Below are 24,837 nucleotides of genomic sequence, written 5' to 3'. Positions count from 1 at the left end.
TCTTGGTATTGTATCTATATGTATTTTTGTAATTATTAATTAAATTTATTTCCAGCAACCAAAGATCAAAGATATCTTCCCCACAATTTTGTGATATTTTATTTTGTATTTATTAGGGACACAGGCCACATGCTTGGATTTAATCACATTTCCATGTATGTATTTTGTATGTCCCTCAATAACACCTTATTTTGAAAACTGGACGTCGTTACACGTGCGTCTTTCCGCTACCTTCACAAAGTCCATCGCTGTCAGCTCACCCGGGCCGTTTGAATACATTCACCGTCCAATGGATTAACCGAAACATGTTAATTAAAGTCAGAAGTCTGTTATTCACGTTCCAACGGAGGTGATTTTCTTGTAGCATAAGCCAACCAGTGCACAATTACCTGCCTAATGGTTTTTACAGAAAACGTGTTTTATATGGATTTCCATGAGATTTAAGCTACATTTGTATTGTTCTCTTGGACATGCAGTCAAATCAAGAACACGTGACCTATACCTGGACCTGGAGGTGATCTGTGTCTGTCTGTGATGGGAACTGGGACTGAGGACACTTGTACTGGAATGATCACAGTTTAAGGACACTGCAACATGGTGACACTCTCTATATTTACTTCTTGAGGTAACAGGTTTCCATGGATCATGGATCGTGGTCCTGCCTCCTGCTATTGTTCTGCTGACACCCACTCTTCTCTCTCTCCTTCTGTATGAATTCATGCTCATTACAGACTTTGCTTCTTCCTCGGAGTCTTTGTGCTTTCTCTCCTCACAGGTTTCATGGACCGTGGTTATATCTGGACTGTAGTCCTGCCTCCTGCTGTGACCCCAGAGGGTACCGTGACAGAGGATGCAGCATGTGTACAGATTTTAAAGTCCTCTGAGGCAAATTTGTGGTTTTGGGCTATACACAATATATTGAATTGAATTGAACAGACATTGTCTATTATCCACATGCACATTTTTGCTGATTTATTTGCCAAATCATTCAATAATCTAGGTGACAGCAAGCAAGTAATGTAATTTACTTACTGGTGAACTTGACAGAGTACAAAATGTATATATTCTTTTGTGATCACACTTGAGAGATACACACTGGATCTATTGTCTGGTGTATATGTGGCATTGCATCACAAATAAGCAGGTGCATGTTCACTTCTTTACCTACCTGAAGAAGACCATCTATGGTTGAGATGATTCCAGTCATATCCACATCAAATATGGAAGCTGGTACAAAACATGGCTCAGAGAAATTGTGTGCACACACATTTGCGATGGTGTTTTTCCTCCTAAAGAGTGAGAGCTCTTAGCTCTTGTCCTCCTCTGTGCTGATGTGCTGCTTACTTCTGCTCTGCTGCCCTCTCATGGAGGCCAAACCCAACAGTAACTAAAGTCTTAAGCGCTCTCCTACTCTCATATCTCTGTGGACACCAAGTCTTCTTCTGTAAATTCCAAAATAGCATAGTTTCATGTCTGTCATTTCATTGGCATCACATTGACTGTTACTCCAGGATTGTATGGTCACATCGAATCAGCCTTTAAATGATCATTTCCCTTTGAATAAAAAATGCTGTTGAACTTTTGATGTTAAAAGGTTTTATTATGGTTTCTTGTCAGCCAGTTCGGTAGCAAACACTGATTGTATACCAGTACAACCAGTGTGAGCGGTGTTGGCATGGTGTTTACATACAGATGTGTGTATAGTGGTCACTCAGTCTCTGCTCCAGGGTCCTTGCAGTTTCACTGATGTAGTGTTCCCTCCAGGTCTCACATATGATGCATGACACTATACACCACTACAGTCTCCCTGCAGGCATGCTCCTTTACTCCTGATGTAGCAGCAGAGAGCTTGAGGTGTTGTTTGCAGTCAGTGCTGACTTCCTGTTGAATGAAGTCAAGACGAGCAGTCAGTTGATGACTGGAGAAAGCTCAAAGATGAGATGTACAAAGACCATCCTCGAGCAGAGACAAGGAGCTCCCTTTGATATGTGACCACATGTTGCCATACTTAGGTCAAGTCAAACATACACAGTGGACCTTGAGTTGAGATTATTTAGGTCCACACAAACTGATCCCAAGGTCAAGAATACGTTTCCACATAAACTCCTCGTTGAAACACGCAGTGCTCTATTTAATAATGAATACTTATGTTACAAATGGCCCTGCACTACTTTCCTTCTAAAGGCTTTTATTTTGGATTAATTGGAACGGAAGTGTGTTACTTATTCTTACGTACTTCACTGTAATTCCTCCGCTGATCTGTTTTCTGTGCAGCGAGGTGGACATCACCAGAGGGCTCATCATGGCACCACTTGGACTAAAAGCTATTGTTGGAGAAAGTAAGTGTATTTTATGTATTAGAATACTTGTACTTCCGGTATACTAACGTGTTGAAAAATAATCCCCGTTTGATTTAATGAGCATTATTCCAAAATCATGTAAAGTATTGTTGAGGCATGGAGGGCTATCCCTTCACCAAACCTGAGGTATGAGCGCTGCTTGCGTTATGTAACCGTTCTGGTTATTGACTGTAACATGGGTCAGTGCAGATCTTGGTGACACTGTTTTTTTTATTGTCATCATTTTGGGAACTTTCGTGCGTAAAACACGCACAGATCCATCCGAGCCATGCGGCTCGCCAAATGGTAGTTTCTCCAGATTGTAGTGTCAGTGATATGAATTACAAATATGAATATGTCCGGTGGTGTTGTCGTTAGACGAAGTTTCTATCCTTCATGGCCGTGTATAGTATGAGGGCACGGAGCCCTGCTTTGGTGTAAATCCTGCCTCGCTAATCTGTGTCTGTGCGGATTAAGAGCTTGACATCATTTTCAGAGGAGAGGTGCACGAGGACAGAATCAACTCCAAAAGCAACTCTAACAAGTAAACACATGTGTGTTTCTACTGTCTGCAGCATCTCAACATCAGCATAGAGCAGTCCATTATCAAACATCATGCAGTCTTTATTATAATGTAGAGAGAGATTAAATGCGTCAGCTCACTTTGGTGTCACGCTAACCTCTCCGCACACTCAAACAAATCCAATAGAATTTAATGACAATTTTTCTTTCGAGGCAATAACAAATCACGAGAGTGAAAAGTGTCAGGAAATATTCATGGCTGCAGTTTTACATTTTAGTTTCAGTGTTTGATTAGATAGTGCCTATTTCCAATAAGACACTCTTTTAGGTTGGTTAACTATTGGCCTCCTCATCACTGACATCTTCATCAGAGAAGGAACAAAGAAGACACGAACAAGGAAAGCAACAGTCCATAAGAAAATCAAAGAAATAAGTTAATAACAGAAATAAATCTGCAGAATTGAAACTGCAGCACACGGTAGAGTACTTGCTCTGAATGAAGCATGCAGCACACCACCTGCTGCTCTGTGTGGCTAATGAGATTTTGAAGATGAGGAAACATCTCGGTGGATACCTTTATTTTGTTCAGATTTAAATCAACTTTATTATCCCACATGGGGAGATTATTTTGGTCCAGTGCTCCAGACATGAGGACATAATAAACACAATTAAAAACATTAGAATAACATACACAATAAGCCTACAACACACTCAAAAATAAAGCACATCTGATAAAGATAAGATAAGATAGACTTTATTGTCCCGAAGGAAATTTTTCTTGGAAACATACATACAGTGTACAGTGTCTGCTGTTAAAAAACAATACAAATAACATATTGCATACATACATTACATACACAGACTGTCGCCAGTCCACATACCCGCACACACAGTACCTACAGTACTTGCAAAAGACTGCCAACAGCCAACAAACACATTTCACACTGCCCATTGTATAACGCACCAGTAGTGTGTAGTTAAGATATTAAAAATATGTTACATATGTTACCCCAGTTACAGGGGTTAAGCTCTGGCTAGCTTGCCATTTAGAGCTTTGATGGACAGGGGGACAAAGGAGTTCTTAAAGCGGTTGAGCTGCACTGGGGGACTCTGAAGCGTCTGCCTGAGGGAAGAAGCTGGTATTCAGGGTGGAGGATATGAGCGGGGTCTGAAATAATCTTCTGGGCCTGTCTGATGATAGTTTCATCAAAGACGGCCTGGAGTGTGGGATGCTGTCTGACTCCTATGATCTTCATGGCTCTTTGTGTTAGTGGGTGATCTCGGCTTTCAGCTGAACACTGAGGTTGCCAAACCAGGCCGAGATGCCAAACCGCAGGACGCTCTCAACTATGGCGTGGTAGAAGAGGAGCAAGACTTTCTGGTTGACACCAAAGACCCTCAGCCTACGGAGGAAGTGTAGCCGCTGTTGGACCCTAGTGCAGACATTTTCTACCTGAACACTCCATGTCAGTTGATTGTCTATGTGTATGCCCAGGTATCTGTAGGAGTCAACCTGTGCAATGTTCTGGTCATGAATAACCACTGATGAGTGGTCTCCAATGTATTTTGGGTCAAATACCATCATGTCTTTGTGGTAGGCTATTTGTCCTCCCCCTCCTCCAGTGTGATTGGACGGCTTGATAAAAGTGACAATGACGAGGAAAGTTTTTCACCCAAACGTGACAATTTTTTAGCTCATGGTGACTTGAAAAATGTAAAACGTGCTCAATGCAGAATAGAAGCTCAGCACCTTGTCATGTTGCTGGTATTTGCTGCATAGTGTAAAAATGCACCGCACCCATTGCAAATAAAGAAATACACTGGACCCAAGAGAGAATGCTTTGGTGGACACAAGGCCAGGAGAACTGCACATACCTTCTGTTATTCTGTTATCAAAGGAGAAGACCAGGAGAACACTGCACACAAGATATGGTAACAGGCTAACTACCGATGACTACACGGCTCTGTATTAAACACGTTCTCATTCCCAACTCGTCAAATACCAACGCTTGGTCTGTGGCCCAAGTCTTCAAACTGTGACACGTGGTGGGGACAGCAGATGGGTAGACTGTCAGGATTACTCCAATGTCTCCACCTGCAACTTCCCTGCCATTCTGAATGAGGAACGCTGTGAGGGGCAAGAGTCGGCTCTCTCCATAGCGGGTTCTTTTTCTGGCTCTACCTCCTAAAAGACTAAAAGGCAGACACGTCATGGTGAGGAGAGACAAACTGACAGCGACAACGTACATCAACCATCAGGGCTGCGTGTGCTCAGCCCGGCTGCTGGAAACAGCCGGGAGGCTTTTGCTGTGGTCTCACAGCCACTTTCTCTCCATCAGAGCGGTGTACATCATACAGTCATTCTGGTGGCACCAGGACACACAACCGCATTATGGTTGCCAAAGCTGGTGCAGCTGCTAGCAGGAAAGCTGGGGCAGCTTCCATGGTGCAGAGATGCACTGTCACAGCTGGACATCTCCTCCCTCCTCCTCCTGGAGACAGGCCAGGCCTCTCGTGTTAACCTTCAAACATTGGTGAATAACGATTTGGCCCTATCTACAGTGGAAGCGAATGCTAAAGCCATTTCCTCCTGCCACACAGGCTGTAGAGAGAGATTGCTATTTGAGCATCCTTTGGTCATCAGAATGAGGAAGTGTCTCACCGACTCTGCCCTGTGTGCGCTCTGTCTCAGTATGCTGTATACACGGTACACAAAAGAAGGACACAGCAGCTGTTCATAACAGAGGTTCACTCGCAAGGTGTGTCTCTGTCAGAACAGCGTTTAGCTCACTGGCTGTGTGAGCTCCTAATGACAGTGGCAGTCATCTGCACAGACGCATCCTGTTGCAAGTGAGGACTTTAGGGAGGCCCGCTGGCACCAGGGCGCAAAAAAAGCATCAAATCTTTATGACTGTGCATGTGTGCTGATGAACCCAATAGCAACATTTTAAAGCGCTAGATAGATATCGATAGTTACTTTATTAATCCTGCAAGGAGAATGTTTTTCACTACAGCAGCTATTAGGCTAAAACAAAAATAACAGCGTAAAAAATATTAGGTATAAAATGCAAATATCAAATGCACAATATATAGGACAAAATATAATAATATTAATTTAACTAACTAAACAATAGTGCAAGATTGAACAAAACAAACCAACAACAACAGTGTTATAGTCTTGTGATTGATGTGACCAGAGGTGATTTATTATAGAGTCTTATAACAGCAATGTTCTCCTGTATCTGGATCAGTCTGTCCCTGCAGGAGGTGGTGGAGAGGGTGGTCCGGGTTATCCAATATGGATAATAGTTTCTTCAGTGTCCTCCTCTCCACCACCTTCTCCACACTGTCCAGTTTGCAGCCAATGATGGAGCCGGCCTTCTTAACCAGTTTGTTAAGTCTGTTGGTGTCTCCGGGCAGCGTTGAGTCCAGTTCAGTCTGCTGTCGATGGAGACACCCAGCAACCTGTCCTCCTCCACCATGTCCACGTCCTCTCCCTGAACTCTCAGCGGTTGTGGAGCCGTCGTCTTCCTCCTGAAGTCGACCACCATCTCTCTGGTCTTGGCCACGTTCAGACGCAGGTGATTTCTACCGGCCCCAGTCATCCACTACTGCCCTGTACTCCTCCTCCCTCCGTCCCTTATACACCCGACCACTGCAGAGTCCTCAGAGAACTTCTGCAGGTGGCATGACCCTGAGTTGTACTGGAAGTCAGTGGTGTACAAGGTGAACAGGAAGGGAGACAGAACAGTTCCCTGTGGGGCTCCAGTACCACTGACCAGAGGTTAAGTTGTATGTAAGTAGCTGCACCAGGGCCAGCCCTGATCTCCCTGATGTCCCTGGGGCCCCAAGCTAACTTCTGCCAAGGAGCCCTCTCACCTGAACCATTAGCCATGGCAACCATTTGCTGTTGCCACACAGTCGCACACCTGTGTGCTGCCACTACAATCCTCCTCCTTTAAAACAGCTGTCGGTCTAAGAATACGTAGATCTACGCAGGACAGAGCAGAACATTTATTAAATATAATATTTCCTACAGAGTATTAAGATTAGTGCATTTTAGCATAAACAATTAACAATAGATTGTTGAAAATATAAAACGTAGATAATAACAACTTTGTGTTCGCTGGATGAACTAAGTCTGAGCTTGTACTGCATTTCCTCTGCTGACAAAAAATATGTAAAGTATAAATAATAATATTATTTATAATTATTTAAAAGCTGCATTGGGCCCATTCAAACTGACTCCCCCAACTCTTATACATTACACTGTTTATAACAGGCTTTGGATGAACAGCTACTTGATGGTTATTCTTACTGAGAGATTTGCATGGATTCATATTAACCTCCAGTATATCTGATCAACATTTTACATGTTAAACTTCCCATCTCGCATCAGTCCAGAGTGGTAACTATACCTGGACTGAGAGATGAGATGATCGTTGTCTTGTATTAAATGATGTGTTCCTTTAAGGAGGGTCACCTCCACCAGATACTTTCTGCACTGGTCAGTTATCTTCTCTGAGCTGCAGTTAATAAACACCGTTGGCCGTTGCCATTCATCAAATGTATGAAATAGTATTTCACTTTGTCAGGTAAAAAGTCACAGAACAGCCTTGGAAGTGATTGAGGGGCAAGCAAGAAAGAACAGACCAAGAGATGCTCTGACAGCTAAGACAGACAGACAGACATAGAGAGATGCTCTGACAGCGAGCACAGCGACTCACCGTTACTGTTCTCTGACTTCAAACCTGGAGAGGAGAGAACACAAGTTGATCTGATTGCTGTAACCGTGATTCACTCTCACGGTGTTTCTTTTCTTTTTTCACAAAACCCTGTTGTAAACATTGACACCTGCTTTGACACATGGGAAAGGCGGGGGCCTACACTACCTGCGTATCGGGTCGCCTGGTCTGTGTCGAGCTCTCTTGTGGGATATTTTAGGCTCTTGTGGGTGCCATCGGGTCGCCATCGGGCCCTAAGCAGCTGCTTAGTTTGCTTATGCCCTGTATGAATGTGATTATTGAAATAAAGTTTAACACCGTCTGCTGTTGGTGCTGTCAGGTTGAGTACAGTGTGTGCCTGTGTGGTACAATACCAGGTATTCCAGAGAACATATTGAAGATGCTGTGTGTTTGTTCACACCCTGTTTGAAAAGATTGAATACAGTCTCTTCATACAGAGTGGACACAGTAGAGCTTGTTTCAGGGTCGGGGAGGTTACAGCCAGTCAGACAGTGTTGTAACTAAAGTTTCAATGAACAGTACAATCTCCTCTTCTATCATGTCACTGATCTGATCGTAGAGGAGCTGCTCTCCTACATAGTTACATTTCGTGATCGTGATGAAACACAAAACTCTGAACCTGGATCAGACAGATCTATCTGCCACAGCAGCCTCTTGTTGTTCATCCTGCCTGTGAAGCTTCTTGTCGGGTGGCTTCCCATTCTCCCACTAACGCCTCCACTTAATCCTGTTGACCAATTGGATAAACAGGAGCATTCACACGTATTGTCATCACCAGCTTCCCTCAGTCACGCGGGTCCTCCTGACTGGAGAAGGTGGCATTTGAAATATCTGATTCACCTTTATGGAAATATGTTTTTATAAATCGTATGAACTTGTTTTTTAAATCCGTGACATTAGAGATATATCTCATTTAAAAATATTGAGATTAGCCACGAAGCATCTTACTGCTATCATGTGGCCAAAATGTCATGATAACGTGCTCATGACACTTTAGGAGCAGCTCTTCTAGTGAGATGTCACCGTGGCTCTCGATTGATCCGCGACATATCGACTCATTTTTGTAGGATGTGTGCTGTGTACTCATCTGTGTGTGTGTGTGTGTGTGTGTGTGTGTGTGTGTGTGTGAGTCAGAGACGCTGCTTCCCTGTGACGTCACATCCGCTCACACAGAATCGGCTCAGAGGTAGCGGTGGGGGGCAGTGGAGGGGTAAGAGGATTGGGAGGATTGGCAGATTAGAGGCAGTGATTGCAGTGGGCTGGTCCCTCCTTCATGTTCAGTGGGACAGACGGGACAGATGCTTAAACCCCAGGGACATCAACACTAATACTGGATTCTGTCTTCAGCTTGACTGACATACCTCCTTATGATATTCTGTCTCTAATAAATTCAACCCTGTTACTGATAATATGTCAGTGCATATGTATGGTTTAGTTGCTCTGGTGTTGTTCCTCTGTCCCTCTGTTTCCCTGCTGTCTGATTACGCTGCAGCTGCGTAGGCGAACGCTGTCCGTGCTGGAAGAGGATTTGCACAATCAGGGTTGCACGAGATTGTGTGTGTTTGTCATTTTTTGCATGTGTGTTCAGTATGTTACAGTTGTTATGGTCAAGGCTGTCACAAAAGGAGCTCAGTAATTAGGTGTTTGTCGTGAACTCCTCCAGTTGGAGTGAGATGATATTTTGCATGTACGAGCATACAGATATTTCAGAAATTAGTTTTTTATGATGCAAATCCTCCTGCCACATTATGTAAAGAAAATGCTTAAATATTAAGAGAAACGGACGTTTCGTTATTACAGTTTTCTAGCACATACACAGTGCATAGTTTGGATGAAAGGGACTCACTGATTGTCTTTGCTTTGGGGATCTCTGGGTGAATCTGGCAGCGCTAGAGTCAACATTATAACAGACAACATCAGCACAAAGTGCCGCTTACTAATGTCTCTTTAGTGGAATTGATAAAGTTGTTTGGAATTTGAATCAGAATCACATTCAACAATCCCACAGTTGTACATTCTGTTACAAAAGCAGTCAGTACGTTTACATGAAGTGAGAACTCCTGTAATAATTCTGCTGACACAATTTATTTTGACAGTCAGGTAAAGTGGTTTGGAGATTTGCTTAAAGAGGTAGTTCATGTTTTGTATGAGCGATGTGCTCCAGTCGACTGCATTCAGCACAAACAGAGAGAAGCATCAGCACGGGAGCTAAGCTACGTACCGCTGTGGGTTAGAGCAGCAACAAACAGTGTTCTACCAGCTACCAATAATCAATAAATATCAGTTCATGTGTATGCGCGCTGTATTTACAATATCTTCTGAAGGGGAACTGAAGTGCATCTCCAAACTGGGGGCGTGCTGACCACCATGTAGTGTAGGTAATACACTGACTGTACGTCATACAAGCCCACTTAAAAACACCCAACTATCCCTTTAATGTACTAGCAGCAGACGCTACGGCGTTACTCTATATGAATCTGTGTGGAATAGCTCATTCAGAAGCAGAGAAGCTCATTTAAAGTCAGGATTGAATAATGAATCATGGTATCAAAAAGCAAGAGACTGCAGATAGAACACACATATCTCTGCTGCTGGTGGCCACAGGTATTCATGTGAACAATAACTTGCTAAATGTAAACGCTGTGAACATGATGTGTTTACAGTACGGAGGTGCATGTATCACAGTGTTCTCTCTCCCCACTGTGCACCCTGAGCTTCGGTCGAGCCCTGAAGAGAAACTCAGACTTGCAGCAAAAAAGTATTAGAACTGAAACAAAAAAAATCAACAAGAAAACTACTAAACAATACAAATAGATTGATCAGATGTGAATGGGTGCAATTCAGTTCAGGACGTTGGGCGTGGTCACTTGGGCATGCAAAACCTTTTGTTTGGATCTCGTAAGGCAGAGTGATCCGAGGGTATTTCCCTCCCTAGTCTCCCTAGTCTGCCTAGTCTCCCTAGTCTGCCTAGTCTGCCTAGTAACCTGCTGTAATGTTTTTGCTCTCTGGCTGGATGTTCACTGGATCCAGAGACTTCAGCTTTTGTCGCCTAATCCTAACATTTGTTTGAAATCTGTGCTGAGCAGGGGTGTTTCTAGGATTCAAAGAAGGGGGGGGCTTAGCCCCAAAGGGAGGGGCATGTTTGCGCGCTGCGCGCAGCAATTTGTTTTGAGGCCCATTTGGGGCCGTGGATATCCATTGTTTCAGACAGTTCATAGATTGGTTCAATCAGAAAGAGTGTGATTTTGCTCTGTAGTTTTGCTTGCATTCAGTATATGATAACACAAGAGACAGAATTTCAGGGTCATAGTGAAATTTCACAACACAAATATGAACTTTTCTCAAATAAAGAGAGAAATAATTTTCCTGCTTGTAAAGGAAAGACGGATAAACTAGCTTTCATATCCGCGTCACTCCCAAATCCTACTTCTTAAAGGGACCGCACACAATGGATGGAGAATGGACCTGACAGTGTCAACCTTTGAGTTGTTTACTTGTTTTATTATGAGCAGAAGGGAATAAGATTTTGATCAACATTTACATCTGTCTTGTTGTCCGTGTAGTTTTTACATACCAGTGATATTTTATGCTCATTTGGACACTATCACTGAGATAAAGATGAACTAGTTCAGTGTGAAATATACCATTCAATGGAAAAAAAAAACATGAATAACAAAAATAAAAAAACACATTTCAAGTACATCTTAATTATCGAATGATAAATATTGTATGATGTGCTGAAATGGAAGGCACCCAATGCATTCACTATAATCAAGTCCAACTAGGATTGCAATGTACAGAGAAAAACACTATAGGACTAGATCCAGGATAGCATTAGAGGCAGATAAAAACAATACACACAAATACATTCAAATTATTTCAAAATTAGAATCCAATGCACAGGAGATTTCAGACAATTTAAAGTACCACTGATCAACCACGTACCTAAAGGTGCAATACTCTCAATCCCATTCACATGCCTCTGCTATAAAGTGTGATTCATGGTCTATTCTGCCCACAAATGTCTCCAGATCACTTGTAAACATTTACTTTGAGCTAAACTCCTTGGCTATAATCCTGGCTGTCGTTGACGAGAGACCTTACTTGGCAGAGTGAGAAAGCCAGCGCAGCAGCCTCCCCAAGGTCCTAGTGCCCGGGTTTATTTTGTTAAGAATCACCAAATATATATATATATATATATTTTTTTTTATTTATTTATTTATTTTTTTTAAAGCCAATAATGCCAAATTATTTGGGGGGGCTGAAGAACATTTTAGGGGGGCTTCGCCTAACGACGTCCCTGGTGCTGAGCGACCAGAAGAGAAGTGAAGCTGAGCGAAACAACATTTGTGTCCATGTACACACATTGTGTGACTATTTGCTTTTGCTTTTGATGGTGAATCCATCCTGGGTCCGATTACGTTATACTGATAAGAATGACTGTGTCATGTGAAACCCAGGTTACAGGTGTATGTCTAAATGAAACTGAAATAACTTTGTCCTTCTCTACAGAGATAATGAACAATGTCATCAAGAAAGCAAGAGAAAAAGGGAAATGGAAGGTAAGGGTCCTGTTATTCTGATCAAGTTTGGCATCACTCCCCTTTGATCTTGACATTGGATATGAATAAAACCACTTAAGATGTCAACATCACATCCTCATGAAGGCCCCTGCTGTGTGTAATTATGTTACAGGTGCTGGTGGTGGACAAGCTGAGCATGAGGATGATCTCGTCCTGCTGTAAGATGACAGATATCATGTCAGAGGGAATCACCAGTAAGTACCACACAGGTCACTGAAGTTGAATTGTGTTGCAGCTGTGACATCAGTTCAGTCAAATGTAGAGCAAGTAACGACCACAAGCATAGAGGATTCATCTCTAGACTGTTCAGTTGAAGTATTTATGGATATTCATGTTTTGTTGAAACAGTGGATCACATTAGATCACATGTATGTATCTATATAGTGTTATAACTGTTATGTTGTTCATTCTGTACACATGACATCTATCACACTTCATCCTCCTCTGGAGGACCCTCCTCTGTTGCTCTCTAAGGTCTCTTCCTCTGTTCTCCCCGTTAATTAAAGGGTTTTTGGGGAGTTCTTCCTGTTCTGATGTGAGGGTCAAAGGTCAGAGGATGTCGTATGTGTACAGATTGTAAAACCCTCTGAGGAGAATTTGTGATTTTGGGCTAAACAACAATAAATTGAATTGAACCTCTGACCCATGTGTGTACATGTTAATGAGACGAGGGAGAGAGGACGCAGATAGTGAGGTGGTGAATAGAAGGCAGAACAAGAAATGAAATGTTCATTCAGTCATTTCCCTTCACATCACACGTTTGTTATAGATCCACTTCATCCTAAACTTTGGAACCAGCAGTGTTATTAGTGCTAGTTTCAATGAGCCATAACTATTCCATAAGCACCTTTCAGTTCTCAAAGATATAGAGCAGCTCAAATATCAAATCAAATCCATCTCAACATCTCATCAGTGCTGTCTGCAGACCAGAGCACAGAGTAGAGCACCTGACGACCAACACTCGGTCAGCTGTGGAGCAGCTGATGAAATTATCATCAGAGCGTCAGTATCTTTCAATAATATCTTAATATACAGTATATGTAAATGAAAACTATCATTTTGCAATAAGTCAGTCTGATGACTGTAAACTCATACGTATTGCAGTGACACTTGTAATGATGGATGTCCTGGCTCTGTTTATGGGAGAACAAGGAGGGCACGGTTGTTCAGGGACCAGCTCACCCACAAGCACCTCCATTTCTGTATCACAAACATTCCTTTTCTTTGTCTTCCTCTCGGAGCTTTCTGTGATTCACCATAAAGCGCCATTGATCCGCAGGCTCCTTTACGCATCGGCGTTCTTAGGGAGCTATGCGTTGAGCATGTATGGTTGAATGTGTGCATGCAGAGAGCGATATATGAGGCCAATCAACTGCAAAAGCTGTGTTTCAACCAGCAGAGAGCAGTCTCTATGCATGTTCATAACACAATAAAGAATCAAACACGTTGCACTAAAATGTCAAGATGAGGACCTGAATCCATCAACACCACTAAATACTCATTTACAGGAGGGTTCCTCTGAACAGGGTTTTGTGGGTTTAGTTACTCTTGTGACATTCCATCTAATATTATATGGAAACCAAATTCAGCAAATTTACACAACTAGTCTGCAGCACACAGTTGGTACAGTTCCCCTGTAGCAGAGTGGCAATAACAGACTTTGCTGTTGAGCAGCTCCTGAGAGCAGCAGCTAACAGCTGTCACACACATGTTCTGTAGAGAATGCACATTCTAGTTTAGAGCTGTAACCCAACACACGTCCAGTACCCGGTCATTGAAATCTAATCCACACCTTTCAGCCAATCAGAATTAATAGATCCCAGAGGCCATGGTATGAATAGTCACTCCTAACAAAGCATAAAGCCCGTTTCACCAAATGTTGAAATGTTCCTTTAAAACAGGATCATTATTTCAACCAGAAAGAAACATCTGGGTCAGAGCACTGGCACCAACTCTAACACTCAACAAAGATGGTATTAGGTTTGACTCAGAGAAGTCTTTTGCCTTTTTAACCTCATACCAGACCTTAAGTATCCATCTGTTCTATGGACCAGACTGGCATCAAGCACCAATCACCAAGGCTGCGACTCCTTCTGGGGGAAGGAATGGTAGGCGACTGTAATGTAAGGAGAGAAATAGGAAAATGCTAAAAAGACCGTTTCACTGAGATTTGAGGCACATTAGATACGTGAGTATTTACTGACAGTGTGGTAAAAGGCTAAATATATAAATCAATCAATCAATCAATCAATCAACCAACCAACATGTATTTGTATAGCACATTTTAAAATACAATACAGGTTGCCCAAAGTGCTGCACATACAGTAGATAAGCAGTCATACAATCAAAGACTGGATTAATAACAGCAAGTGATCACAAATCACACAAAGTGCCAAGTTAAATGATGCTTGTGACATCACAGTAATACAGTGTAGAAGCATCAAACTATTGTCTCACAGTAAATCTCAGCCAAACAGCTCTTAACTGCTTTGTTATTTACAGACAACTTAGCCCAATGGAATGTGGTGAGTCAATCAAATAGATGTAGATGTCCAGTTAATATCCGGCCATCGTGGTTGAGCTGTCTGGAGGTGAGCAGACTGAAGAGGCGTGACGGTACACCGACCAACCTGAAGTTAACGAGGTATCCCGACTGCTCAGGTTCAGTAATAATGATTAGACAAGATTAGTCTACAACACAAACGTTGGTAACACTTCCTATGACTCCCATGTCTATGACACAATATAAACATACTTTATAATAGCATATATTAGCATATAGCACTCTATAGTTCTACAGGTAAAGTAGAATTGTTTCAGGTATCATCTATAGTTTGAGTCGATTTAGTTTAGAGTTTTTGGGGAAAAATGTGTTTATTAAGTTGTTCATCAAAAAGTTGTGTCAGAGTGAAATACTCAGAGGAACTATATACATCAGATCACATGATATTATATATATATATATATATATATATATATACACACACTAACATACTGCCCTGAATATTACTGGCACCAATTTTTCAAATGACGCTCAACAAAGACATATTTCTAAGCTTGATGTTACATTTGACAGACAGCTCAGCAGCCTTTAAATGTTTCAGTGTTTTAAAATAAGTGTTGGAAGTCGAGGACGGTCCCCGTCCTCTGTGCAGGGTTCTGCAGCGCAGAGAGGCTCCGACTGCCTACAAGTGGGAAAGCTTAGTTCAAGTGTAATCAAGCTAAAAGCTGAGTTCTGATTGTTGTTTTCCTGTTCTCTCCAGTTGTAGAAGACATAACCAAGCGCCGTGAGCCTCTGCCCAGCATGGAGGCCATCTACCTGATCACACCCTCAGATGAGGTCAGTGGTACAGCTGCTCTACAGGCAGTTAGGATTCTATGGAGCAGCACACACGGTCTCTCATTGACTCTCTTCATCCCAGTAACAGTCATTTGAATACCTATAAATGCAGCTCCAGTGGCTGTTATTATTAGTTTGGTTATAAAGATTGCAATATCTGTATTGCTCTTTTTCAGGAGCACACTGATCAGATCACATCACCTTCAGTAACACAATCACACCTGAAGCTGTACACTCACAGTGTGATGTGCTGCCCACGAAGCAGCTGCACTGCAGCAGTTGGGCTTAAGGGCCTTGCTCAAGGGCAGCTCAGTGGTGGTAATAAGGGAGGAGCAAGTGTTGCTTTTCACTTTCCCACCAAGCTTCTCCTGATGGTCCCGGGGAACCGACGCCCCTCTAGTCACCAGCTTGCTCCTCTGTCCTTCAGGCCACCACCGCCCCGCTGTTCTTTTAACAGTCATCTTGTGGGTTTTGTTCAATATTTTGTTGAACAATTTTTTGAACAGAATGAAGAATTGTTCTTCCCTTTTACATCACTTCTTGAGCTGAAACATTGTTCTTTGCTGTCTCAGTCTGTTGAGGCTCTGATTGATGACTTCAGAGACCCGCAGTGTCCGAGGTACCGCGGAGCTCACGTCTTCTTCACCGACAGTGAGTAAATCCATTCTGCCATCAATAATAACTGAAATAACTATGGTACACCTTTATCCCCGTACAATAAGTAAACTGCTTAATCATAATCTGATATTTTGCCATAAATGTAAACATTGATCAGTTGCTCTTCCTGTTAGAACTTCCACGAAATTGAATCTTAGAACAGCCACAGATGTCTGCTTCTCTTTGTTGACTGATGGACACAGCAGCAATGTGTGGCTGCAGGGTCACTGGATTAGACATCAGCCTACAAAACCTATGGATCCTATGAATTAGACCTAATCTGAAAGGGACCCAACAACAGTAAGACCTGATCTGAACTAACAATGTGGTGGACAAGAATAGAGCTAAACGCTGACCTGACAGCAGCGTTCATCTCTACCAATCAACCAGCAGCCTTGAAGAGAACTTGTGTGCTCTGCTGTAGGATCCTAAACATCTCTGGTGTTGCTGGATCTGACTGTTCCCGTAAAGCAACTCAATATGTTCTTTTAAACCTCACGTCACACTTTGTAGGCTTCTGTTTAAAAGTCTGTCTTCCAGGTCAAGCTGTAATGACTGATGACATCATCAGGGCTGTGTTTTTGTCATTAACACCAGACATTATACAACAAGTTGTGTAGTACTCCCTGTGAGTATTACACTGACCTTTATGTATAAAGAACCTTATCTTATCTATCAACAAGAGGTCCATTCTATATTTTCTGATTTGATTGACGTAACGTTGACATTATTCTGTGCAGCTGCTTCCTCACTAAGCCACCGTGTTATTCTGTGATTCTCACCAGCGATCCCGGAAACATTGTTTGGACTTTTGACCAAATCTCGCGCCTCCAAAGCCATGAAGGCCTTGACTGAGATCCACATCGCCTTTCTGCCCTATGAATCTCAGGTAAGACATCATGAAGACTGGGATCAGATCACGTTAGCTGCTCATCACTGTCGACCACAGATAGGATGTGGTTTGGATGGATTTCAGTCAGTGTGTAGAGCCTGCAGAGAATCCTTTGTTTTCATTGTAAGATGTATTCCAACTGCATCATTTGAACCCTGTGTGTGTGTGTACTGTACATGGACATGTTGGAGGAAGATGGATACAGTAAGACAGAAATGTCTCGTGTTTTTCAATCAAACAATCAATCAATCAATCAATCAATCAATCAAGGCCAGGAAAGGTCATGAATTACAGCACTGGTTACAAGGTCACAAAGATGTTATCTGATAAAACATCTACTCGTCTTCATTTCATGTTGCGATGCATGTAGCAAATGTAATATCTCATATTAACCAAATATGACTTTGTAGAGCTGATTATGTAAGGTCATGTAAGAGAATGCATTATGTCTCTGGCACAGGATTCTGATGGCTTGGTGTGTGTATTCTTTGTTTTACTGCACATCAGTATACGGAGAAACTGTGCTGAAGAGGATCAGACCAACAGTGTTTGAGTTGAATCAGCTTGAGCCTTAAATCCTCTGCTGTTGTCCTGCAGTTTTAATCCCGAGAGGGAGGGACGCATCATCCCAGCCCTGCCCAGCTCTCATCCCTTTATTGCATTTGATGACAGAACCAATGTTTATTCTCTGCAACCAATGAGAGCACAGATAAGATGTGGGACAGAATAAAGCACAGGGATGTTATCTAGTGATGTCAGCAACAGATGGGTGTATGCGTCTGTGTGTGTGGGAAAAAGTTTAATTAGTGTCATTGACACTACTCTTAGACAGAAGCTTCTGCTGGACTATCTGTTTGTATTTATTATTTTACCATTTTCAATCCCAAATATTGTATTTACTCAAGAAGTATCACTCAAGCAAATCTATTATAACATCATTTAGATCATCATAGATCACCAAAACTCTTCATCAAAGCTGTGTATAATAAAGTATAATAATGCATACCTGTGTCAAATACAAGCTATTCTTGCTTTGGGTCACTTTGGGTTAAGGTCTCCCCGTTGATCAACAGCGTAGCACTAATCAATTTAAAGCTGAGATTGTCTCTCATGTTGTGTCTCTGTCATGTCTTCTGTATCCAGGTCTTCTCCCTGGACAAAGATGATGCCTTTCAGGACTTCTACAGCCCCTTCAAGGCTGACGTGAAGAACAACATGCTGGAGCGTTGTGCTGAGCAGCTCGCCACCCTCTGTGCCACACTCACAGAGTATCCTGGAGTCCGATACAGAGTGTGAGAGCAGCAAGCAACCCTTTTCAACACTCCTCTTTTGTTCACTCTAATGCCCGAACATTGAGCATTGGTGTGATGAAGGCTGCGTTTAAGTTTTGACCAGACTGCTAGCAGTGTTGACGCGTGTCTGGGGAATATTACACTCCAAAGCAAACATCTTCATTTGCTGCACTAGCTGCATCATACATGACATGCAGCTTCCTCTGTTGTTTTTGGTTCCTCTGCCCCATTGTGTCTGAAATGAGACGATAAAGCCAACTGGATGTTCACACTGTGGCTGTTGTTTCAGTAGCTCAGTACTATACATTCTCAAGAGTGGCTTAATAACTTATCCTCCACTGCTCTTCATTTCTATTTGAACATGTTGTCTGGTTAATATAAACTCACAGCATCTTCCATGCTTACCTACTTTTAAGATAATCTAATGTTCATTTCTCTTTTACTATAGCACTAATGCCATCAGTATAGATCCAGAGTCATGTCATACTCACTCACTAGTTTCTACTCTCTGACAAATATACTGTACTATGTTCATTCACTAATTATTTCCATTCGCTTCCCTAACTACAATAAAACTAAACACTCTGGGCAGCAATTTGAAGCATAATCACTATAATCTCCTGATGGATCCTTAATTACAATAAGCTACTGGAAATAACTGTTGAATGAAAAGAGTTTGTCTGTTAGAGAAGACAAGCGGAGAGCAGCAGAGAGGTGAGCATGAGTCACTCTGCTGCTGTGGAAATACTGAACTTACCATGTGAGCCACAAGAGTGCAGGTAATTCCACCCCACTTCAATAGTGTTGCCTTTGTGAGTGACAGCCGAATTTGTTTGTGCTTGGGTATCATACTACACATAGCACCTATACACATATTCAACTCACTCAGGTCGATGTCAGAGTACGTTTCCACTCTGACAGTCACTGGGTGAACTATATTTGATCAAATGACAGTAGCATCGTGAAATTGCCCTGTATGCTTGAAACAGCGGGTGTGGTAAGGACCCGGGAGCAGTACGACAGACACACTGGAGAGTTGGAAACGAAGCTTTATTTTCCACTGGACACACAACAGGTAACAGCCTTTGATAAGCACAGATGGATAATCCCACACGGTGGAACGCCAAGCCGTTAAGGGAGAAGGCAGACAGAATCCCGAGGAAACAGAGGCAGGATCTCGTGGTCGGGGACAGAAGACTGAGTGGTTTACCGGGGCAGAGGCAAGGCGGATAAGTCCAAAACAGGCAGGGTCAGTAACGGGGAATCAGTTTTAGGGTATTCGCTGGAAGGTCTGACATCAATGTCCTGACGTCAGTGGGGAGTTCATTCCACCACTGTGGGGCCAGGACAGAAAACAGCCGTGACCGGGTCGATCGGCCGTAGAGACCTCTGAGCGACGGGGCAACCAATCGCCCCGAGGCAGCAGAGTGAAGTGGTCGGGCGGGGGTGTAAGGCTTGACCATGGCCTGGAGATAGGAAGGAGCTGTTCCTTTCACTGCCCTGTAGGCTAGCACCAGAGTCTTAAACTGGATGCGAGTTCTTACAGGTAGCCAGTGTAGAGAACGGAGAAGGGAAGTTGTGTGGGAGAACTTGGGGCGATTGAACACCAGGCGAGCTGCAGCTTTCTGGACAAGCTCCAGAGGTCTGATGGCGACACCGGGGGCTCCGGCAAGTAGTGAGTTGCAGTAGTCCAGGCGGGAGATGACAAGAGCCTGGATTAGCACCTGCGCCGTCTCGTCAGTGAGGAAGGGGCGAATCCTCCTGATGTTGTAGAGCAGGAATCTGCAGGAGCGTGTAACCGATGCAATGTTTGCTGAGAACGACAGTTGGTCATCCAGGGTCACACCCAGGTTTCTCGCAGTCAGAGTTGGTGTCACCACGTTATCGTCAATGGTGATGGACAGGTCTCGGTGCGGGCAACCCTTCCCCGGGAGGAACAGTGGCGAGATGTTTACCACTGGACATTTCTACTCAACATCTACATAAGCACATGTTTAAAGGAGTTTCTAAAGTTTAAGTACAGTTTGCTCACCTTGTTGTTCTAGTCATACAGATTATTATGGAAATTATGATCAATCGACGTATCATCAGCATGTTCACGTTTGATGCTAAATTGATGAATGTCTATTGTTTCAGGGAATACAAAGACTGTGCAGTTCTGGCCCAAATGCTACAGGAGAAGCTAGACGGCTACAAGGCGGATGACCCCACCATGGGAGAGGTAGGAAGACAAGTTACTAATGGGAGGAACCATTCTTATGTGAATATTTATCGACATTCATAGTATTATCTGATGAACATCACCCAAGCACAATCTGGCAAAACAAGCAGATTACATTGATCCATACCCAGAAATATTCAACACTGGCTGTCGGGTAATAAAACTGTAAAATCATACTACAACTGACTTTTGTGGCGTTTGAGGTTTTGAGAGGATTATATGCTCCTTTATTGGTTTAGAGACTCTTTCAAAAGGACCAATAACTAGTCATTGGGTTAAAACTAAGGCAGTTTTCATTGTTCATAATAACTGGAATTTTGGAGATTGTATGTATTCATTCAGCAGCTGCAATGATGCATTTTCAAAAGATGGGAAGGCGAACGGATACCCTGTCTGTGGTTAGCAAAACGAGCAGACTTCAGTTGATCAAATCCTGTGTAATTCATGCAATATTGAATGAGCTGCATGTACAACGTACAGACATCTGTCAGTCCGCCGCAGTATGGGTAGTGTTTTTATTTGTTTCTGTTCTGTTGCATCCAGGGTCCAGACAAGTCTCGTACTCAGCTGCTCATCCTGGATCGTGGCTTTGATCCCGTGTCACCTGTCCTGCACGAGCTCACGCTGCAGGCCATGGCCTACGACCTGCTGGGCATCCAGAAGGACGTCTACAGGTAAAGACGTTACAGAGAAGGCCTGAGAGCTGCTGGGAGTCACTGAGCTCAGGTTGCTACTGTCATCATTGTGACTTTAACTTAGTTTGAGTTATATATTTCAGTGGTGTCAGTGGTCTCCGCCTCCAACATCTCATTCAATGAAAAATGCTCTGTTAATAATTCAAACCATGTATTTGTAAAAAAAAAAAAAAGGCCAATATGGTAAAACAATGCCCTACAAAGGCTAAGCAAAAAAGAGATGACTGCCCTGCACAACATCAAGATGATAACATGTTTCAGTGTTGATCTGCACATCTTTGTATTTAAACCCTCTATGGCCCTTTCTCTTCCTGTCAGCTTTGAGACCAGCGGGATGGGAGAGACGAGAACGAAGGAAGTCGTGCTGGATGAGGATGATGACCTGTGGCTGACTCTGAGACACAAACACATCGCAGAGGTGTCAACGTGGGTGGCTTTATACTCACACATACACACTCATGGCATGGATAAACAACCACACAAAGCTGACAATGAGCATCCCCCATATGTCTCCATGCATGTTCTATGCAACCGCGAGACAACAATTCTCGTTCCTGATTCTCCTTCTGTCTCTTCCGTCTGCACAGGGCTGTTACTCGTTCTCTGAAAGACTTCTCTGCCAGCAAAAAGATGAACACTGGAGAAAAGGTAGAGGACACACTGTATCACTCTGGTTTACAGAGCATTCACTCGAGTCAATGCTAAGACGCCAATGGACGTGAATGGGCGTACGTTATCCGCACCGCCCGATGCAACGTGGAAAAGCTAAATTAGCATCATTGACATTTTTCAACTTGGGCGGTAAATTCTCATGACGCTGTGTCAGCGTTAAGATGCTCCTCCCGTCATCACTGACATCCTGCCGTTGTTGAATCAGGAAACACATATTGTAACCGTCTGTGTTCACCCAGAGCTCTACGATACCTCATATTAGTAGAGACCAGACAAACTATGTGGATAAACCATATGGTACAAACAATGAAAACAACACTTAGATGATGTTATGTTGAGTGTTGATGGAGCTGCTACAATGTTAGCTTAGCTTAGCACCAATCGATCCGAGCTCCATTGAGAAAACAAGTATTTTAAAAGTTATTTGCTTGTCGTCTTGTGGAGAGAACAAACAAAAAATGAATTCCAACATTTTACAAATGAAGGTAGTGCTGTTTATGTCATTGTGAAGAGTTAAGTTCAGAGTGTCTCCCTGTGAGCAAATGTGTTTGGGCACCATTATGTAGAACCCTCGTCCAAACGCAGGGCGTCGCCATTATACTTCATTGTCAAATGTCTCAGGAATGTCTGGAAGGAATGTGTTCAAATTTGACTAATAACATTTACCACGAATAAAGGAATAACTGATTAGAATTGGGGTCAAAAGTCAAGCTCACTTTGACCTCACAACCCATGTTTTTGGCCCTAATTTCAATGTTAATTATCACAAATCTCACACAAATGTCTAATAGGTTAAAATGATAAAGTGATGACATCGTCATTGTTTGGCTGAGGCTTAAACCCATGAGGCAGTAACTGTAATCTGTGAATGTGTTGAGATCAAGGGCTCAAGAACTCAAGACATACATGACACACGTATTTCCTCTTCAGACATGCATCTACTGTGTCCTAACTAAATGAAGAACATGTGGCATGATGAATTTAATTCAAATGTAGTTGAAGTTTAAAACCTCATCTCGCGGGCGGGCCGTCAGAGTGATAACTGCATATTTGTGTTATGCACACAACTGCCCTGTAACATGAGTATTAATGTGATATCTCATTAGAAAGCTACGGTTCTTGTAATTCGATTTCTGCAAACCATTTCAAGATACAATAACAACAGCAGGTACAGTTAACGTCTCTGTCAAACAAGCACTCCAAAAATAGCCGATAAAATATCGCCGTGACTCACCGATTATGATCCATAACGTCCCCCTTGTGCATGCTAGTCCAGCAGAAACGGTCTTGCTAGGTGGCTAAGGGTCCACTCGATCGAATCCAGTAAAAGATTTAGTCCAAAACACATTAGTACGTCCATAAAGACCCACGGGGGGCTGTTGCATCATTTCAAATTAGCCAGCAGATATGATAACTCGCGATCATATTTCGGGCATAACTTCACGTTCAGTGTCAACAGAGCGGAGATTTTGATCGCAAAATGGAGCCTGCATTCCGCCGGTTAGATTGACACCTCATTTGACCCAATAGGAGCTTCTATAGCCCGGCCACAGTCTGGAACAGCCAATGAGAGTCCGCTTTGAAAGACAATGCCCGCCTCTCTTCTTTGGGTATAGCTCGAGCCAATCGCAACAGATCCAGTTCAAACTCAGGCTCCACATAGCCAATGAAATTACGAAGCCAAGGATATGCAGATTTATCAGATTGAATGCTGGGAAAGTTTTCAAAACTGAACTGTAAACCATGAGTCAGGTACCTGAGACAGATTATCAAGAGCAAAGTCTGGTTCATTAAAATCTTCAAGAATCTGTGAAAGTTGACAATGGTTAAATATGATGTAGTTAACCATACATTGACATAAATAAGCTGTAGTTTGAAGTTTTGGACACGTGGTTTATCGTAGTATATGCATTTTGACGTATATGCATTTTGACGTGGTGACAGCGAGCCTCCAAATGCGTTTTTACACTCTTAGTAAACCACCAAATGCGTTTTTACACTCTTAGTAAACCACGTGTGAAATATTACTTTTATGTCTATTGTTATCAAATTCTAGCTTCTAGGATGTACTCAACTCCATGCTACCATACCAGTGTGTTTTCCAGCTCATAAGTCCCAGCCATAGATAACTGCTGCCATCTGTTGGCCAAAACAAATCCAGGTGGAAATAAAAACCTTCTTTTTCAGTGTGCTGTAAACTCCATAGCTCAATGCTAGTAGCACTTACAGTGATTCTGACTGATTGTGAAGAAACTTCAGAGTGTTGCCGTTCAATAGAGACTAAAACCATACATGTACTCCCAATGGTTCAATAAGAGCTGTCAGTTTACTTTGGGTACGCGGTGGATAGGCGTTTTAGGCAAATTTTACAGGAGCTTCGTATCAAAGCAGAAGTACTCGTTGTGCAGGCAGAACTGTCCCCGTCATTGTAGTGCATCAGTTTGGATATAACTATTTGTAGCCGTGTCTTTGCTACTCGCAGGTCCTCCTCATTTCATTAGTTGCCTCACACACTGAATCAACACCAACGCAACATGTCTCCCACGCTGCCCGGCTCCTCCGAGCGCGTGCAGTCCAGCTCACACCAAACGAAAATCACTGGCAGGCTTGTGTCCCCGTCTCTCTGTCCTCGTCTGTGTGAGTTCATCCCTCCCACCGTCACTAAAGTATATCACTCATCTGCGTCTTTCAGACCACCATGAAGGAACTGGCTCAGATGCTGAAGAAGATGCCTCAGTATCAGAAAGAGCTCAGCAAGGTAAGCTCTGACGTGTCACTGTGCATCTAAAGAGTCACAGCATGTCATGTTACTGTATTCAGTAGAGTTGGTTGAGTGTGTTCATCCAAAGCACCGAGAGCATTTCAAACGAAACTGGCCA

At 42.9% G+C, this 24,837-nt stretch overlaps 1 protein-coding gene across 1 annotated transcript in view; it reads left to right on the top strand.

The window, feature by feature from the left end:
- The first annotated feature begins 2,281 nt into the window (after nucleotides 1–2,281).
- Nucleotides 2,282–24,837, top strand: part of LOC116400175 (syntaxin-binding protein 1-like) — a 32,355-nt gene continuing 9,799 nt past the window's right edge. The window contains exons 1-12 of the mRNA XM_031877882.1: nucleotides 2,282–2,339; nucleotides 12,119–12,168; nucleotides 12,302–12,383; nucleotides 15,453–15,529; nucleotides 16,102–16,180; nucleotides 16,972–17,075; nucleotides 18,222–18,370; nucleotides 20,507–20,591; nucleotides 21,135–21,265; nucleotides 21,605–21,712; nucleotides 21,874–21,934; nucleotides 24,651–24,716. Of these exons, the coding sequence (XP_031733742.1) occupies nucleotides 2,303–2,339; nucleotides 12,119–12,168; nucleotides 12,302–12,383; nucleotides 15,453–15,529; nucleotides 16,102–16,180; nucleotides 16,972–17,075; nucleotides 18,222–18,370; nucleotides 20,507–20,591; nucleotides 21,135–21,265; nucleotides 21,605–21,712; nucleotides 21,874–21,934; nucleotides 24,651–24,716 (1,029 nt within the window). The 5' untranslated portion in view covers nucleotides 2,282–2,302. The remainder of the gene's footprint in view (nucleotides 2,340–12,118; nucleotides 12,169–12,301; nucleotides 12,384–15,452; nucleotides 15,530–16,101; nucleotides 16,181–16,971; nucleotides 17,076–18,221; nucleotides 18,371–20,506; nucleotides 20,592–21,134; nucleotides 21,266–21,604; nucleotides 21,713–21,873; nucleotides 21,935–24,650; nucleotides 24,717–24,837) is intronic.

This window comes from Anarrhichthys ocellatus, unplaced genomic scaffold, assembly GCF_004355925.1.
Source record: "Anarrhichthys ocellatus isolate YVR2014 unplaced genomic scaffold, GSC_Weel_1.0 scaffold153, whole genome shotgun sequence".
Classification (NCBI taxonomy): Eukaryota; Metazoa; Chordata; class Actinopteri; order Perciformes; family Anarhichadidae; genus Anarrhichthys; species Anarrhichthys ocellatus.
This window is presented reverse-complemented; position numbering and strand designations above follow the sequence as displayed.